The 19,854-nt window shown below is 31.4% G+C and overlaps 4 protein-coding genes across 5 annotated transcripts in view; 3 read left to right on the top strand and 1 right to left on the bottom strand.

Moving 5' to 3' along the window:
• The window catches only part of LOC108735518 (gamma-soluble NSF attachment protein-like), a 5,579-nt gene extending 2,446 nt beyond the window's left edge, over positions 1 to 3,133 (top strand). The window contains exons 4-7 of the mRNA XM_018467504.2: positions 872 to 958; positions 1,015 to 1,169; positions 1,452 to 1,702; positions 1,761 to 3,133. Of these exons, the coding sequence (XP_018323006.1) occupies positions 872 to 958; positions 1,015 to 1,169; positions 1,452 to 1,702; positions 1,761 to 1,853 (586 nt within the window). The 3' untranslated portion in view covers positions 1,854 to 3,133. The remainder of the gene's footprint in view (positions 1 to 871; positions 959 to 1,014; positions 1,170 to 1,451; positions 1,703 to 1,760) is intronic.
• A 3,482-nt stretch (positions 3,134 to 6,615) lies between these two features.
• LOC108735534 (ADP-ribosylation factor GTPase-activating protein 1) lies at positions 6,616 to 13,702 on the bottom strand. Of its 2 annotated transcripts, none has more exons than XM_018467534.2 (8): positions 13,392 to 13,700; positions 13,052 to 13,333; positions 12,744 to 12,997; positions 12,567 to 12,681; positions 11,707 to 11,829; positions 11,554 to 11,613; positions 10,096 to 10,295; positions 6,616 to 6,972 (listed from the first exon to the last, which is right to left on the bottom strand). In XM_018467534.2, exons 1-8 carry the CDS (start codon positions 13,449 to 13,451, stop codon positions 6,723 to 6,725), a joined length of 1,344 nt encoding a protein of 447 aa, XP_018323036.1. In that variant the 5' UTR covers positions 13,452 to 13,700; the 3' UTR covers positions 6,616 to 6,722. The 2 variants fall into 2 exon arrangements, with proteins under 2 accessions (XP_018323036.1, XP_018323037.1); XM_018467535.2 differs by having other exon boundaries at positions 6,879 to 6,985; positions 13,392 to 13,702.
• An 814-nt stretch (positions 13,703 to 14,516) lies between these two features.
• On the top strand, positions 14,517 to 17,427 carry LOC108735533 (ER membrane protein complex subunit 1). Its single transcript, XM_018467533.2, has one exon. The coding sequence runs from the start codon at positions 14,696 to 14,698 to the stop codon at positions 17,348 to 17,350; it is 2,655 nt and encodes an 884-aa protein (XP_018323035.1). The 5' UTR covers positions 14,517 to 14,695; the 3' UTR covers positions 17,351 to 17,427.
• A 979-nt stretch (positions 17,428 to 18,406) lies between these two features.
• Positions 18,407 to 19,854, top strand: part of LOC108735517 (F-actin-monooxygenase MICAL3) — a 126,958-nt gene continuing 125,510 nt past the window's right edge. Inside the window, exon 1 of the mRNA XM_025981224.1 lies at positions 18,407 to 18,610. The gene's annotated coding sequence lies outside the window, so the exon portion shown is untranslated. The remainder of the gene's footprint in view (positions 18,611 to 19,854) is intronic.

Genomic DNA, 19,854 nt, shown 5'->3' with positions numbered 1-19,854 from the left:
TATAAAAATATATACATTAATTTCGACGACTCTAGGGCCTAGTAAGTACGTTCCGTCGTTGTTGCTGCTATCGCCTCTTGTAGCTTAGTGGTAAGATTACTGGTACGTAAAGCCAGGTTCCCGGCAAGGGTGCAACGGCGCAACAAAATTTTCCCTCATTAACTTGAGGTAATATGTAGTGGGAAGTAATTACGTTGATATCACATTAATGTTTGATAATTGTTAAAGGAGTGGTTTATACAACTTAAGTGATGTAATTTTCGAATATATTTTTTATTTTCATACCTACGGCGAAAAACATCGTTTCAGTCAGTCGTCTATCAACCCCGACACCACAACTTCGAGTAACTGCCGAAACGAATTCGTCAAGAAGTAATCTCAATTTGTTTTCCCATGCGTTAACAAAATTAACAATTGATAAATAATCCCGAACATTTCATTAAGTACAATCGAAAACGCAATTCACATGTGATAGTATCGATAAATTGTTGACCAAGAATGAATACGTACCCATTACGTATACAAACTGTGTCGATTTAGTTGGGCAAGCTGCCGTATCTAACTCTACTTACTTCTAAAGGGCTCCTTATTTTCGTCGATGATATGATTTGTCGAGACTACCTCTGGTGTTTTGATGAGATCAAATAAGATTAAAATCGGAATCCACGCCTGGCAGTTTCTATTAATTTCGGACCAAGAAGTTCATATTAACTAAAATGTTTTTTATTCAATAAGTAAAATTACTAGGTTGTAAGTTATGTTGCCTTGCTTTAGCTCTTCAATTGCTTTATCTGCTCTGTTTTTTTTTTTTAATAGTCACTTGTGCATACAATTTAAATTCAGCATACGCTATTTAATGAATATCCTAAACTTTTGTTTACTTACAGATGCAAGACAGTGTGAGGCAATCAGCAGAATATATGAGCAAAGTATCCAGATTGCATGTGAAACTTAAACAGTAAGCAAATAATTACTATTACATAACTGCACATTTTGTTTAAACAATTTTTGTAGATATGATTTAGCAGCAGATGCAATACGTAGAGAAATTGGTTTGCTACAACAAACTGAGTCTTATCAAGCAACTGGTAGATTGGCTGTTGCTTTAGTACTTGTCCAATTAGCCAGAGAGGATGTTGTGGCTGCGGAGAAAGCATTTAAGGAATGGGGTAATGTTTTCAAGGATTCTTGAAATATTTACGTATAAGATTCGGAATTTTACAATATATATACATATANGTAATACTTACTACGCTCAAAAAGGAGATATTCTAATGTAAAAAAGTTTTTGTCTTAAAATTACAAGTATCTACATCAAATGTAGTAAAAGATGTATCGCATGTTGGGGAATTAATACCAATTGCAATTATTTTATGACAGTTATAACCTTATTAGAATTTAATAGTAAAATTTAAATAACTAACAAAATTATATTTTTAATAATCGGGTAGGAAATTACTGCGAAGGCCCCGAAGTGCAAACATTGGAAATGCTTTTACAAGCATATGATGACGAAGACCCCGATGTTGCAAAAAAGGCCTTAAATAATCCGTTTATCAAACATATGGACGTTGAGTATGCAATTCTTGCAAGGGATTTAAAATTACCTGAAGGAATTAGTTGTCCTCCTAAAGCAACCGTTCGTGAAAACGCAGCTCCCTCTTATGTTTCTCCTAATTTGCAAACTACTGCCACTATAGAGGTATAATTTCTAGATATTCATTAAGAATTTATTTGTAAAACATTCGTTTTTTTTTCAGGAACATACCCCCGAAGAAGTAGAAACAAGACAAATTACTGATAATTTAAAACCAGGTAATGATGAAGAAGAGTTTGAAGGTAGTTTATGTTAAATCAACTAAATAAAAGAAGTAATTGTAATTAACAAATAAACTACCCCACCCAGGAAGCTAGCAAAGCGCAAGTACTTAAATGCTACATTAAAACGTTACATTCCATAAAAAGTTATTAGTTATAATTGATGAAATCTAACTGAACTTTTATGCTTTAACAGTTTAAAAACAGATTTCTTAGTTTATGAGCCATATTAAATGATTATAAACAGGTAGCAATAAGAAAAGTTTTTTTTTTCAAATCTGCACTATCTTTGCAAATGTGCATAAGGTTTTTGTTCGAACGAGTTTAAATTTGATTTCAATCTTCACCTATATTATTGATGTTTAATGGTATTGAATTGACTTATCATTAATGTACTTTCGACCTTTTCGAATATGAGCACATGGTATCTAATAAAGTTTTATTGAAAGTTATAAAACAAAAAATCATTACCTTCTAATTTGTTAACTCTTCATTGGTCGCATATCATTTTATCCCGCCATTGGTTGCACGTACGGATTTATTCTAATACTAATTTTTGCACTAAGTTATGTCGATTCCGAAAAAATCATGTGGGAATGGTTGCGTCGTTAGATTAAAACTATTATAAATACATGAGCTAGCCATAATTCTGTCACTCCTATGAGGCATTGCTAGAATATAGGGAAATTCATTCATTTTTAGTGAAGTCTTACGGGATAAAATTTTGTTCGATTTCTTCTAACAGCGCGACCGATGGAGGGAATAAGTACTTTTGGAGAGCTAAAAATTTTGTTACCAGTTTACCATCATTAAACAAGGCTTAATAATCATTTGGGGACACTGATTCAAAAACACTAAAATTCTTAGAAGTAGCCCATATTTAAGTTGAATTAACGTTTTTTATTTTTATGCAATTTAAAAGAAAAGCCTTTGTAATGAGTCTTTTAATCTTATGTATCCTCATATATAAATCGTTCTTATTCAATTTTTACCCATTAAAATAAAACTACTTATATAAGTATGTGTAGGAAAATCATTATAGTGATGAATGAACTTGTTGTACTTATACGTATTCCTAAGGCTCAATTGCAAAGATAAAAAATTAAAATATCTGATAAAGCCAAAAAGATATATACAGATGTTTGTCATTTAGTTAGAACACTGTTAAATATTTTTAACATTTTACTTGCAGCAAATTTTATATTTATTTGTTAATACCATGTTTTGCTGTTTAATCGCTTTTTGTACTATTTGGAGATGTATATAATTATTGGCATTGTTTAATCTGAATCTAGTCAATAAAGATTTTAATGCATTTCGTTTTTATGGAAATTTATAAAAATCACTGCGGAATAAATTACATTTATTATAATTTTCCAAGTGTATCCATATTTTACATTTTTTTAGGTATTTTTCATTCTTCCTATTAAAAGCAGCTATTCACTATAATTTAACAATATAAAATGTTTATTCAGATGCTTTAATAGTTGAATCCAGTCAGTTTTTGTCTCAATCAAGTATCTAATTTTCAAACTTCTTCACAATGTATAATGCAATTATTTAATTCTCGTAAAAGGGGACCGCTCTTATTATTAGTCTCCTTTCTTATTTAAATACAGAGTTATGTAAACAATCAAAAATGCATGTTTTCCACTTTGTAGACAGATGTAAAATATTTTCCTATAACATTAAAGACTTTTTTATGCAGCAAAGGCTCTTGATCAAGCGATTCTGATATGCAAAGAATTGGGAGATTTAAAAGATGTGCCATCTTTGGCAGAGAAATCTGCCAATATGTATCAATCCCATGGCAGTGCAGATACTGCTGCCGCTGCTTTAGATAAGGCTGCAAAAATTTTGGAGCAGCAACATCCAGATCAAGCTCTACTATTATTTCAAAGGGCTGCGGATATTGCATTGGTAATCTGTTATTATACTTATTGCACGCAGTTGTCGAAATCGGTCACTGACTGAAGGTTTTACTCAAAACAACAAAATTTTTCCTCATTAACTTTAGGTAATCTGCAGTAGGAAAAANAGCAAATTTTATATTTATTTGTTAATACCATGTTTTGCTGTTTAATCGCTTTTTGTACTATTTGGAGATGTATATAATTATTGGCATTGTTTAATCTGAATCTAGTCAATAAAGATTTTAATGCATTTCGTTTTTATGGAAATTTATAAAAATCACTGCGGAATAAATTACATTTATTATAATTTTCCAAGTGTATCCATATTTTACATTTTTTTAGGTATTTTTCATTCTTCCTATTAAAATTTTCGAAATTGTACAATCTAATAGTATTATTTTTAGTTAAAATACCTAAAAATATGAATTTTAGCAATTTCTTCTTCCCCAAGAATATAAATTAAAAGTGCACCGGATAATATTATGTGTATAGTTGCGTTTTATCGTAGTATGGACCATCTCGTCTGAATGCGCCTAAATCGTAAATTGCTATTATCAAGACCCGCTTGTGTCCCGACCCCGTGTGCATCAGAAGCTACCTCGTGTCTTCCATCATACATATGGTGATTGCATGTCGGTAGCTATGATGGTGTAAGAAATATGATGATCGAAAGTAGTCGGCCAGTATTCTGACAAATGTTTAAAATCTCCTAACGAGATTTTTTGAGTTTGGTGGATAGTGTGTGCGTTTTGTGAGAATGTACTTGAATATTCTAAAAATGTTTCTAGATCAAATGCAGATCGTCAAAACACCTTTTATATTGTTTAAATTAAAGAATAAAGAATAACAATAAAGGTAGAATATATTTATGTTTTTCTTTATATAACAACTTTAAAATGTAATTATATGTTACAATAGATGTTCATATCCATAAATAATAGCTTGAATATATTTTAAGAAAAAAATATTTAGACAAGAGACAGTAAATAAAAAATAGTTCCTATTCTAGTAAATACTTAATTTATTTCTTATGCAAACAAAATATATTTTACGATTACCTCATTATTTCATAGATAACATTAATGTACTTATTTAATACCAATATGTTTTTTAAGATGCATCCTTGTCGTTTATTTTTATGATAATAGCACCAAACACAGAAAATAAAACAATAACGAAAACATATTTTATAGCCAAAATTCTATAATTCGTACTTTTTCATGGTTTCGCGACAATTAAATGTGTTGTAATTTTAATTACCTAAAAACTCGAACATGTATTTCTCAATACCTCGAGCCGAATAAATTAATTCCTATCAGTGTATAGCATGGAGTGTTATGTATAAAACGTAGTGTATTCTAAAGCTTCAGGTACCTACTTCGTCAATAAAGTAGTTATTCACTACACTCGTGTAATACTTACTACGCTCAAAAAGGAGATATTCTAATGTAAAAAAGTTTTTGTCTTAAAATTACAAGTATCTACATCAAATGTAGTAAAAGATGTATCGCATGTTGGGGAATTAATACCAATTGCAATTATTTTATGACAGTTATAACCTTATTAGAATTAATAAAAAAAAATAAGTATAGATGACCTATCATTTCTTGGGTGATATCCTAGAAGCAAGTAAATTTTTCAAAATATATAAATGTTTTTTCTTGAAGAATTAGCATCTACTTCAGTTTATGCATACCACCCATTAAATTAAAAATAGTACATCCACATCCCAATATCATTCTATTTTCTTTATAGAAAATTAGAAATCCGATGTCTTGATACATTATTTTTGTTCGAGTTATTTAAGTTTGGAGTTATTATTTTTGATAAAACGTTTATTATCTTGAATAAATAATCTCAATAAACCAGTATATTTAATAAGTAATCAGCTAAGAATATTTAAAAATATACATAATTGAACTAAATAAGTTGAAGTAAAATTCCTATAAATGTCAAATTCATTTACTTGTTCAGATTATCCCAAAGATCATCATCACCCCACTTATCATCCCAGCCGGATTTCTTTTCCGATGTTTTCTCTTTACGAACGTTCTTCTTCTCAGAAACAGTAGTTGTGGAAGAAATACTAAAATTATTTAAACTATTGTTTCCCGAATTCGACTGATAACCTAACGATTCAGATTGATAGCCACCACCCCAATTGCTACTATTATTTTCCCAGTTTTGATTTGGACTTCTCGGACTAGAAACTCTGTAAGTTATGTCTTGGTGAGACAAAAATAACACAAAAAATGTATTATTTGATAAATGATAGAAAATGTATTTTAATATTGAATACAAGAATGGACATAATGACAGATTTTGAAATGCCTTTTTATAACGCAAGTACACGTCTACTATTTCCGAAAAACACATTATTTCAGCAATAAATTACGTTTTAACGCATATTATTTCATTTTATTATATCTGCTTTGAATTATGAACAAAAACACTCGTATCATGGCGTCCGCTGTGACATCACGCTAGGTAAACATTGCATTGTGTCTATGCTCAACGAAAAAAATTGTCAAAAATATTTCGTATGTTAAAAATGAATTCCAAAATNTTATTTTATGACAGTTATAACCTTATTAGAATTAATAAAAAAAAAATAAGTATAGATGACCTATCATTTCTTGGGTGATATCCTAGAAGTAAGTAAATTTTTCAAAATATATAAATGTTTTTTCTTGAAGAATTAGCATCTACTTCAGTTTATGCATACCACCCATTAAATTAAAAATAGTACATCCACATCCCAATATCATTCTATTTTCTTTATAGAAAATTAGAAATCCGATGTCTTGATACATTATTTTTGTTCGAGTTATTTAAGTTTGGAGTTATTATTTTTGATAAAACGTTTATTATCTTGAATAAATAATCTCAATAAACCAGTATATTTAATAAGTAATCAGCTAAGAATATTTAAAAATATACATAATTGAACTAAATAAGTTGAAGTAAAATTCCTATAAATGTCAAATTCATTTACTTGTTCAGATTATCCCAAAGATCATCATCACCCCACTTATCATCCCAGCCGGATTTCTTTTCCGATGTTTTCTCTTTACGAACGTTCTTCTTCTCAGAAACAGTAGTTGTGGAAGAAATACTAAAATTATTTAAACTATTGTTTCCCGAATTCGACTGATAACCTAACGATTCAGATTGATAGCCACCACCCCAATTGCTACTATTATTTTCCCAGTTTTGATTTGGACTTCTCGGACTAGAAACTCTGTAAGTTATGTCTTGGTGAGACAAAAATAACACAAAAAATGTATTATTTGATAAATGATAGAAAATGTATTTTAATATTGAATACAAGAATGGACATAATGACAGATTTTGAAATGCCTTTTTATAACGCAAGTACACGTCTACTATTTCCGAAAAACACATTATTTCAGCAATAAATTACGTTTTAACGCATATTATTTCATTTTATTATATCTGCTTTGAATTATGAACAAAAACACTCGTATCATGGCGTCCGCTGTGACATCACGCTAGGTAAACATTGCATTGTGTCTATGCTCAACGAAAAAAATTGTCAAAAATATTTCGTATGTTAAAAATGAATTCCAAAATTTGCAAGTCCTTCTATACAGAGACACGTCAATAGCAACATCTAACAAATGGTTTGTTTATATTTCAAACAATCTTATTAATCTCAACGTTTTTATTAAAACCGGATCATTTCTTAGAATCCTTTCAATATATATTTTATTCTAAAATCATTTATTATTTGATTTTTTAATACTGTCATCATGCCTATTCTAACTTTAGAGCAAGAAGACTACAAACAGGAGAAGCAAGTAAACCCACTTTGACTCACGCGCATCTATTTGTATGTAGGTATACCTTTATCCATGTATCGCATTATTTGTTTGCGTGAAGGAGCCTGCTTACATTTTTTTATATGCTAAACTGTCATAAATAATGCAATATTCCGACAAAGGTACATATACACGGATGTCAAGTAAACACTTTGCGCAATGGTAGTTTACTATGGTTACTTTTTCTTATGCCCTGCTAATACATGGCTTGCTTAATGTCCATCGCGGCGTGAGCGATAAGAGCATCAAGTTGTACTCAGTCGTCCGTTGTGCAATAAGGCAGTGCGCATTCGATTTGCGTGTAGATAACGGGATTTTTGAAGTGAAACTACTTTACGCACGGTAGGGTAAGTTCGTTTCATGCGAGTTGCTATGTAACGAAATCATGCAACGGATGTCCCCCTTTACTAGGCGAGTTCGTAGTGCGGATCGCTTGAGCCGTGAGAGCGCTTCAATGCAACTTTCATTACAGGCAACTCCTTCATGTATAGTGTAAAATTTAAATTCATAGTGTACAAATAATACCATTAATTCCTTAACCCCTATCCAGGTATGTTTGTGGGTTTGAAGAAGTTTCACTTCACCAGCGTGTTGTATACTTACACGTTGTATATTTTTCCGTTTTGTATTTGTCAACAAGGCCAGTCGAATTAATATCTCAAAAAAAGTAAATGCTACCCAGGGTAAGATATGATAATGAAGGATATCAGCGAATTATCAAAAAAATTTGGCTGGTTGCTAAATTGCAACCAAAAACACGCGAAACAGGTTATTCGTTAATAACAAAAAAACTATAATTTTTGTAGGAAAAAGTTAATTGTAAAAGTTTTAGCAAATAAAATTCCTTAACAGATTTTCAAGGATTTAAAGCGCTCACTCAGACTATCCCAACCACATTCTTGGCCGCTCGAAATAATTCAATAATTTTGTGGATTCATTAAACGTAAGTGGGTATAATATGTTATTTACAACATACCATAGTTTCATTTCTTAATATTTATAAGCAGTCTCTGTGATTAAAAAAAAAAATAACTCGACTCTTCCTTGAGACAGACTGTTATTTTATGGAAATTCCTGGACAAAGAAGCAGAATTCATCTGCGCAACTAGATTAAAAAAAAAACAAAAATTAAAGGAGATATTGCCATTTTTATATCCCTTTTATAACCACAATTTTCAACAATTTAATTTATGAAAATCGATTTGTACAACTACGTTCTTGAAAGAATAGGCCGTAAACTATCGAATGCCCCGAACAAAATTGCCTCATCTTTTGCCAAATCTATACAAAATAACATTTAACAATTTAATGTTTTTTTAGTAAAACAGAATATTTCGGAAACTACAGCTACAGGTCAAGTTGCGTTTTTTTTTATTTGTTTGTATTAACAACTAATTATTCTTAAAGTATCATCTACATAACGTTTGTACTAACAAAGTTATTAACAATTGAAATATTGGCCATTTCTAACGATTATTTAGACTACTCAGCAACTATTATAAATATTATAGTTTCTTTGTTTGCAATGAAAAGCCTATTTCGCGTGTTTTTAGACGCAATTTAGCAACAATTCCAATCAAAATTTTTGGATACTTCGCAGATATTCTTCATCTACATACACTACTTTCTCAAGATTTTTAGATCTTACCCTGGGTAGCATCTAAATTGACGGTACTGAAATTTATGCGCGTTCGATCACGCGCAGCGGATTATTTTTTTTTTCTTTCCTTTATTACTGATGATGCTTTTTAGAACCATTCGCTTCGAATTAAATAAATGCTCTTATCTCTAATCTTCTTGCTTACGAGGACATATATCTTTGTTTACGTGTGCTGTATAAAATGAATACAGTAAAACGTCTTAGAGTGTAAGTACTGAAGGCAGCGTCATCGGTCGCAGATAAAAATGGCTGTCATAAGTGTATATGCTTTTGCTCTAACATCTGTATGAAAAGAGAGCCAACCAGGCCGCGTTAAAAAGAGAAAAATGGAGCAACATACTTTCTATTTCTCTCTGCGCTCGATCATGCTATTGTAATAAAGGATGCTGCCTCCAGAACTTTGTGCTTTAAGGCATCAGTCGAGTAGAATGAAGGTAAGATGAGAGGTCTACGTATTGTAATGTTGCACGGAATGTCGCCCTTTCTAGTACCCAAAAAATGGAACGGTATCTTTATCATGGTTTCGTGTACTACAATGTACTAAGGATAGGAACGAGCACTCCATATAATTTCTAAGATCTTAACCTAACCTAACATATTTACCTATATTATACATATATAAAATAGCAAAACTCAATGATACCAACTCTTAAAAAAAAAATCAGAAAAATGGTGTGAATTTTGTAAAATAACGAATTTGTTAAATGATAAGTGCAATAGTTCGTATTTATTAAGCAATTAAAGTAGTCGATTACTGACGGCTGACTACAAACAGCCATGAAAAAACTCATCAATTTTTGACCCCTCAGCCTTACGTAATAGTCCTCCACTAGCGGTCGACTAACCACCGTGTAATACTTACTTGGATCCTTGCTGACTGCTCCAACTCCAATCCTCGTCTCCTCGAGCAGATCCACTCCCACTGTTGACTAAGGAAGATCTTTCTCCTGGTAAAGTACCTCCTTGCGCCCCAAATACTCCAGAATGATAGTCACCTCCTGGACGACTGGTACTATTATTTCCAGTTACTTCTTGCCATCCTTTTCTACCAAGTTCTCCCATCTAACAAAATTAAAATAATTAGGAGAAATGCTAGACAACAATGATACTATAGCATTATTGTTCAACTACATTGTAAAATAAAATAAAATAAAATATAAAAATAACAAAAATGTTTCTTTCTTTCTTTGCCCCGTATGCGTTTCTAAATTATTCATCAGATTGTTGTGCCCACCCGAAGAAAATGTCGCACAAAAGAATCAATTCCTCGACGCAAATTGCAAATTAAACCCAGCTCACGCACGGTATACGCATAGCCCACATTTGGCCAAAACCCAGCCCAGGAGTACATTTTGCTTAGATAACGCAAATTGAATACAGCCCACACCCAAGTTATTTCCACAATGACAGCGAATGAGCAACTAAATCTCGTTTTAGAATCTGAATCTGGAAAGGACTTACTGCATTTACTCAATTGAAAAAGGAAGAAAACTAAAGTAAATGCATATCTTCGAAAATGATAAGGTCATGGAGAGTTTAAAACAGAGTATTTAAAGGGTCATTTCGATTAAATAGAAGACAGTTTAATGAAGTTCATCAATTAATTAAAAATTATATTACTGGTGGGAAGTACAATGCGCTGAGGAGATATCGAATAATTTAAGGGAACGCGCGCTTCTATTTATTAATCTAACAGTTTACTTGGTTTATGTTTATTTTTATCAGATGCATTCGTTTTTCGTTATACATACCTTTTATTGTTACTTATAAATTATAAAGCGTCAAAATCAACATATCACTACAAAAGTGACAAATTAAAAGTTAATTTTCTCACTAAACCGATTATATATACTATACCTGACTATACCTACATTTACTGTTAAAAAAAGGCAAAAATTGTTTCATTGAAAACCAGTGTATGTCTACATCTTCTTTAACTTTGCCTGTAACGACTTCTGGATATAACGACGAAATTACAGTGGTCCCTTCGTTGTCGTTATACCCGAAATCCACTGTACATTATTATTATTGTGTATATGATTTATTAATAAAGATAATAACGCAATTCAAAAAACAAAGTGTTCAGAAATGTGAGGCTACAACATGATGCTGATACCTGCTATTCTAACCCTAGCGTTCTAAAGGGTGTTGCATATTTTAGATCATTTTTAGTAGGTACGACCCAGCCATATACGGATACGAGGATATAAAACTCGGTTTAGTGATTTGCGATAAAATTAACATGGAATTTATGTCAATTTCCTAGTGATTTATTAATTTTTAACACACAGTGTATGTACCACAAGAATTAATGACAAACCTTATTTGCAATAGTTGTCACTTGAGACCCCACGTCTTCTAATATTGTACCGCCTTTTACCTAATAAAATAAATTGATAATAAAATAATGAAATAACAAGCAAAATTACAAAAAATGAGTGAAGAAAAAAAAAACAAAACTAACAAAAAATACCTTTTCACCAACTTGTACACTTATATCAGCTACCTTCTGTGTTGCTAATCCTCCATATTTTATAGCGTTTTCTGAAGCCTTGCTAGCGACTTTTGACGCAGCAGAAGAAAACAAAGACCAGCCCTGCATAGATAAGGAGTATTAAAAACAGGAAACATTTTAAATTTATTATTTGTTAGAAATGTCACCTTTCAAGCCAACAGTTTTTTAAACGCATTTATTTAAAAGAAACTGAATTCAATAGCACAGACAACAAAATGTTTTACCAACAAAACTTAATTGAACTAAAATTCAAATCGGTAAGACTTACCATGTAACGTTTAAAATTTAAAAAAAATAAAACCGTTTCACCACTGAAGATGCCAACCGCAGTTACAAAACAATAAATCGTGGAATATTTAACAAAAGTATCAATTTAAATATTCTTGTTTGGTTTTTAGAGAATGCACCTATGATAGTTCAAGTGTTTTAATAATTATTTGACACCTATATTTGAAATCATAAAAATGAATAGTAGGAAAAACCTTTAAAACATGGATACACATTACCTACTACCAACCTTTTAACTGACTTGTTCAAACAACCAAAAAATATTTCTATTTTGTTGATAATTGTAATCTTTTGTAGATTTAAAGATACCCTAAATTGGTTCAAACAAAAAATATGCAATTGAAGAAAAAAAAAGAAAAGAAAAAAGATATTACCATATCAAAAAAATAATTAATTCAGCTTTGTAACAATGAAAAAGTTTTTGAGTTTAACTCATTCATACATTGTTATAATTTCTTGAAATATTAGTATAGACATTTTCATATGCCAATTTATAAATGTTGATTATTAGGTTTTAAAGAAACACTCACATTTGCTAATGATGATAGTGCAGTATCTACAAATTCCTGGGACTGGCTTCTTGGAGGGGTTTCTTTTGTATAACCAAAACCGGTGTACTTCCCTCCTTGACTTGGTGGCAAATCACTACATTTTTAACACAAAAAATTCATTATCACCATTATCAACATGCTTTCAATATTACTTACTCTCTTCTAGAGGCATTTTCATTTTGCAAACGATTAAAGAAAGCTTCTTTTTGATCTTTAAATTCCATAGAATTGTAGTTTTGGTAACTGTTACCTTGATAAGAATCATTGCAAGACTGGTATGAATTTGAAGAACTATAATAATTGCTGTTATAACCACTGTTATAATCATTACAATTACTTAAATTTATGCTATGATTTTGAGCTGATGATTTCTTTTCATCCCAAGGTTTACCTTGTGCTAAAGTTGAAATCTTAAAATTCCTTATCAGTTTTGACACTTTCAAGTAATTGTTATTGCAACTTACCTTGTCTCTATACAATGCAGCAGCTTTCGTGTTATATTTCTGTTGAATACTCATGCTATCATCATAATCTGATTGTGACTCAAAAAATACTCTAGCATTACGGTTACCACCTACTTTCATCTTCTCCAACTCAACATCTTTCCACTTATCCATTGTCACAGATCTAACAAAAGATAAATGTACTCCCAGACCTCTGTGTTTCCCAGAGCATTCCAAACAGATCCAAATACCATATGTTACAGATACCCATTGAGGATTGTGTGCTCCACATTCAAAACATTTCTACAAATTATAGTAAGCAGTTTAAAAGAAATACATCCCTTTAGTGAGAGTTTTGTACATCATTTTCATCATGAGGCTTCAATTCTTGAAGAATTCGTCTAGTTCTGGGACTTGCCATATTGGAATAAAAAAACAGAATCGTAAACTATACTCCAGCCAGGAATTAAAAATAATACTTAAAATGAAGAATTTCTTCAGTTTAACTAATAAGCAGTTCTACTTCGATAAAAATCATCAAAGTGTAACTCACTTTGGGGACTCGTAGACGTGTTATCTACGTCCCGGCCACTACCTCTGCTATCAGTACATGGCTACAAAACGCTACACAACTGGTAGATAAGCATGCAGGTAAGTAACAGGTAACTGTCAAATTGTCATAGATAGCTAGTTGTCAGATGCAACAACTGACAAGCAGGTTATAGATTACCTGTAGATATAATTATGGAGATAATTGACTTATATTGTTACGTGAATCTGGCACCCGATACAAATAATCCTCTGATTTAAACTCTACCAGTAAATTATGCGTTATTCGCGGGTTTTAAATATATAAGTACCACAATTGTGCGTCTATTAGTTCGTAAAAAAAAAGAAAATTAACTGAGGTGCAGATGGAAATTAAATGTCAATTTATTCAAAAACGACTGAAGATATGATAATTTAATTGACGTCAATTGATTGCGTGTCATTTGTGCTTAAAAATTAAACTATTATGGTAAGCGGAATGTGTTTTTATATTATTTATTAGTAATGATTACAAATAATACTAAATTTTTCAATGGCATTGTTATGTTATGTCATATTTTTATCTATGATTCACTAATGGCGCATGCGATTAGTAATATCAATGAAAAATTTAGTATTTTATTTAATTATTACCACTAAATAATTTAAATATTAGATATAGTCTTCAACAGAAATGATACGCAATCAATTGGCTTCAATTAAATGATCATATTTTCAGTAGTTTTTGAATAAATTGACTTTTAATTCATGACACGCTTACGCACTATTCTGAGAGAGATGGATATTGTCCGAAACTTCGTTTTATCTGTTTCTTTTGTTGTAGCACAATTCTGACCGCTGAGGCATGTCCATTATTAAAGTCGATGTTCCTGACTATCTATGTTCCTGACAGTTCTTTCTATGGCATGGTCCTGAGATGGTCCTAAAATTATCTATGTTCCTCAACATAATTTAGTCACAGAATAAACTATATAGGTTTATACTGCATTATACTGTTTATACTGTGGTTTAATTATGGTCAGTTATGGTTTAGTTCAATAGTTTAGTTTAATTCAGTTTAATTCCTGAGGTTAGGACCAGTTAAGACAAGTTACAACGTGAGGGTAGTGGAAGGAGATGGATTATTTTAAATCAATATTACTGGAATTTTTAATTTTTCTATTATTTTTTAACAAAACATTTGCTTTGTATGAAGACCAAGTTGATAAATTTGATTGGAAGCAGTCATACATAGGAAAAATAGAATTTGCAAACCTCGATTCACTTAAAAAAATAATAGTTGCCACTGAAGAAAATGTTATTGCTTCATTAAATTTAAAAAACGGACAAATTGTATGGAGGCAAGTCTTAGAAAATCCATTAGAGCATCGTATTAAGTTACTTCACGTTCAGAAAGAAGCAGTGTCGGTATCAGGTGATGGTCATAATTGGTTTGTAAGAGGTTGGGACTTATCTTCTGGCACCTTGCTACGAGAATGGACAATTCATCTTGATAAGAACATGACATCTTACTTTACTGTATCAGAAAATAAGCTATTACATATTGCTGCAGTACCTCATTCACATATAGAACTTAGTAAGTATCATTTATTAAGTGGTCAGAATAGTGGAAAAAGTATCAAAATTAATGGACCTTGGATAAAAGATCTTACACAATGTACCATAAGTGGCTTATTTTTTGCATGTCTTGACGAAAACAAAGTAAAATATATAAATCTACTCCAAGAACAAAAAATGTATGCTTATGATTTGAGTGATGTAGGAAAAGAATCTGAGTCTATGTCAATTCTGCCTTTTAAATCTACTGAATCTTCAGTTATCTTGGTAAAAAATGATAATGCCAAAGTGCTACGCCTAAACCCTGATGGATCTTTTTATCTTTTGCCATATGAAGTATCTCCTTCAGTTGTTTCGGCAACCAATGGGGAACAAAATATATTGCTACACATATCTCAAATGGTTGAAAATAATGGCAAATATCAAATTACAAATTTAGATACATTAACTGGTGAAGAAATAGTGTTTACCATTGAAACAAACAAAGAATTTTGGCAACCTAACATTCTCTGTGCTATTTGCAAAGGAACTGCTTGCAGGGTCTTGGTTCAAACACTAGACAACTCTTTGTCAGTTATACAGTTGCCATCTGGCAAAATAGTATGGACAAGAGAGGAAGCCTTAAGCCAAATAGTTGCTACTGAATTTGTGGAACTTCCTGTTTCTCCTCTAGATGCTTCAATTGAACATGAGTTTGACATCGGATCTGGAGGTGTAATTGACATGTTTAAAAAAAGAATAACCAGTCAATTTAATCAGTTAAAGCTTTTAATGTCCGGAAGTCAAACTACTACAAATACTACATTATGGAGAGATGATTTTGGTTTACATAAACTTATTGTATTAGTCACTAAAGTAGGAAAGTTGTTTGTTTTGGACACTTTAACTGGAAACATTGTTTGGTCCAAGTACTTACCAAATACTAGTCCGTTTGATGGGTTAAACAACCAAATTGCAGCCCTTTTTGTCCAAAGAACAGCCCGACATCACCCTCTTTCACCACAATGTATTGTTTTAATGAAGAGCAGTATTTCGGGAAATGGTATAGTGTACATATTTGATCCAATAACCGGAAATGTTGTAAATGTTAAATATTTATCATCACCTATACAACAAGCTATGCTGATGCCCCAAGAGACGGAGAATTTCTTAAAGCCATTGATCATTTTTACTACTGAAGGACTTGTTGAGCTAGTTCCGGAAAGTGCTATCATGGATTTATATTCTTATAGACATGTCTTATTCATGTTTAATATTAACAAAGACAGAAAATCCATATCGGGATACAGTTTTCGACATAGTACTGAAAAAGAAGCAAAAGCAACGTTAAAATGGAATGTAGACTTTGGGCCTTCAGAAGTAGTTTCATATGGAATTCGCCCCGCGTCTGAAATTGTACATTCTCAGGGTCGTGTTCTGGGTGACCGTTCGGTTCTATACAAATATGTGAATCCAAATCTAATTGCTTTATCTACTTTAACAGATGATCCACTCCATAAAAATGTTCATACATTTTATTTGATAGATGGAGTTTCAGGTTTAGTAATCTACTCTGCTTGTCATAAAAGAACCAGAGAACCAATCCACATAATCCACTCAGAAAATTGGTTAGTTTACACATACTTTAATGAGAGATTTCGAAGAACTGAGGTGGTGGCTTTGGAGTTATATGAAGGTTCTTTCCAAAGTAACAGTACCCATTTCAGTTCACATGCTATTAGTCAGCTGCCCCATGTAGAAAGTCAGGCCTATATTTTACCTGCAGTTGCTTCAGCAGCTACAGTAACACTTACTGAAAGAGGTATAACAAGCAAGCATTTGCTTTTTGCTTTGACCAATGGGGCCGTTACTCAGGTGCCGTGGATGATTATGGAGCCTCGAGGTGCCTTTGGACCTTCTGGACCTGAAGAAGGGTTCATTCCATATGTACCAGAGTTACCTCTTCCTCCTGAAGCTAACATTAACTATAATCAAAGTTTGCTAAGAGTGAGAGGAATAAGTGTGTCGCCGGCTAGATTAGAGAGTACTTGTTTGGTTTTGGTGCATGGTTTGGATTTATTTTATACACGAGTAGCCCCGTCCAAAACTTTCGATTTGTTAAAGGAAGATTTTGACCATGGACTTATTGTTATGGTGTTGGTTGGACTTACTATTGCATCTTTCGTTACGAAATACCTTGCTTCACAAAAAGCTGTCAGGCAAATGTGGAAGTAAGGAACACATTTGTTGAGTTTTGTGATTTGCGCATTTAATTGTAAAGGTAGTTAATAAAATATAACCCAATTAGAAAACATTTTGATTTCTATAGTTTATAATATTTCGTTGCGGTATAATGCCATATTTAACTGTTAGCGAAGACATTAGTAATGGTAAATTGATTTGATAAAGTAAAAAAGTGTCATTTTTGTAAAATGTTAACAGATAGAATAGTGGAGTTCATAAATACAATAAAAAAATACTAGGAAATGAAAAAACTCAAAACAAATTAAATTGATTTTATATTTGGGAAGTAAAGGTATATTCTAGTTTTGTCATTTTTAAATAGAATCAGTATATCGCCATCTAGTGGGCATTTGCTACTACAAAAATAGTTCATATTGAATACCGTGGTGGACAAATACGATTAACTAAATAATTTAAAATAACCATGTTTAACCTGACTGACAAATACGACGTTAAACAAATGCATTACTGAATCGGCGACGCAGCTTGCTTGAATGATAGGATCGTAAACTAATTAATAAAAACGTTTAAGTTCTTTAGTAGAGATTTATTGAAACTACATGATACTGATCTATTTCGATCTGATTAGATCCCATCAGCGCATTATAAGCAGTCTCGATAAACTATTCACCACTCTGAAGATGCTTCTAAAAAGCGAGAAAGTTTTAAGAGCTTTTCCGAGGGAGACAATAAATTCATTGATTAAACTGCAGCTAAATAATTTTAAATAGATGATTAATTTCTGGAAACAAACAAGAAATTTTGTTTCTGTTACAAAATTTTGGGATATAAAAGTGAAAATTACCGGAAATGCTTTGTTTAGAAACTCACAATTATAAATACAAATTTGCAAAACCCTTTTAATGTTTTATTTTTACACATTGTTATTATATTGTATACAGTCTATATTAAAACCTTTTGGGACAAAGTATACACTCAGTTAAGTTTTGTTATATTGTCAGCTATTACGATTTTATTCATTCTAGGTGTTGGCTACAAGTAATTTTGACATAGTCATTACTATTATTATTGTTTTGTGTCAAACTTTCACAATTGACAATGCTTGACAGTTCACGGAGTTTGACAAAGTTAGATTAACTCTTGAGGGGGTACGTTTTGTGCAATTACTGAATTATTTTCAGCTGCGTTGTATTTAGAATGATCGAAGTGTAAAGTGAATGAACTACATAACAATTGTTTTAGTGACATGGACCATTTAATTTTTCAGAGCCATTTCTGCACTGCATAAAGGTTAGTGTGTAATTTGATTTTTTTAACGTACTTATTGCAAATTACTTGAGTAATTGAATAATCATTATGCATATTTTTATTAACAATTTTCTGATACCACATAAAAGTAACAGTAAGGTGTATTTAAAATCCTGTAATACCCAACAAAACACAGGTACTTCGATTGTTTTGACAGGTGATTAAAATTAGTTGCACACTGTAAATCTGTAGCGGTACAAGTTACGACTCTATGTTACGATTAAGCATTATATTTAGTGCATGTTAAATATAGACGTTCCTGTCTTATTCTAATTCACCGCATTCGCCAAGTTTCGCGAGTATCGTTAAGTTAAATTCACAACTTATTCGACAAGTACCTACTTAATTTAGTTATTCACGTTTTTTTCGAAACTTTTACTGCAAAAATATTCATCTCAAATCAAGAGATTTGCTATAAGCAAAAGTGGCAAACTAGGCGAAAGAATAAAAGCCAACTTACATTGTGCAACTAACTGACAGTGAGTTGCATAAAGATCCTCATAAAACGTAAGTTTTTTCAGCGATGTGATTTTTATTTTTAAAATATTAATACGAAGAATTATTTGATATCATTTTATTATACATTGTAATTTATTAAATGTTTTTCCAATATACCTCAGTAATTGTTGGCGCATAAAAAATACTTTTAGTGTTCAATATTGTCACAGTTGGTAAATACTGAGAGCATTTAGATAAATAAAAAAAATATCCATTTGTTTTAGTAATATGATTTTTGTTCATTTTTAGTACAAAAAAATACTAGGTATTTACTTCACTTTAGCAGATACAGCTTGAGATAATTGTTTTTATGAGATAAAAGGTTGTTATTTCTCAGAAATTGAATTATGAGTTAAATTAGTCTTAATTAGGTGACAACATAACTATTCACTGTGGCGACTGTTTTTATACCGGGTATACAATACAATATTTTTCATCTGTTAAAATACTTGTTTTAAATGCATCTTTTATTTAAATCGAAGTGCAATTCGTTGTGCATACGTATGTCATGCACCGACAACAGATTAAATTATTAGATATACATTATCTATAATAATTCGAAGAAATTATATGCCTATTTTATTAAATGTATCTACACCTACGACCTACACGTACATCTTTAAAAGCATATAAGTACATTATGTACTATATAAATACAAAAGGCATAATTTGGATCGAAGCGTCTCGACGCCAGATAGACGTTGAAGAGAACGGTTGAATTAAGCTAG

The sequence above is a fragment of the Agrilus planipennis genome, unplaced genomic scaffold, assembly GCF_000699045.2.
Source record: "Agrilus planipennis isolate EAB-ADULT unplaced genomic scaffold, Apla_2.0 scaffold9, whole genome shotgun sequence".
Taxonomy (NCBI): Eukaryota; Metazoa; Arthropoda; class Insecta; order Coleoptera; family Buprestidae; genus Agrilus; species Agrilus planipennis.
This window is presented reverse-complemented; position numbering and strand designations above follow the sequence as displayed.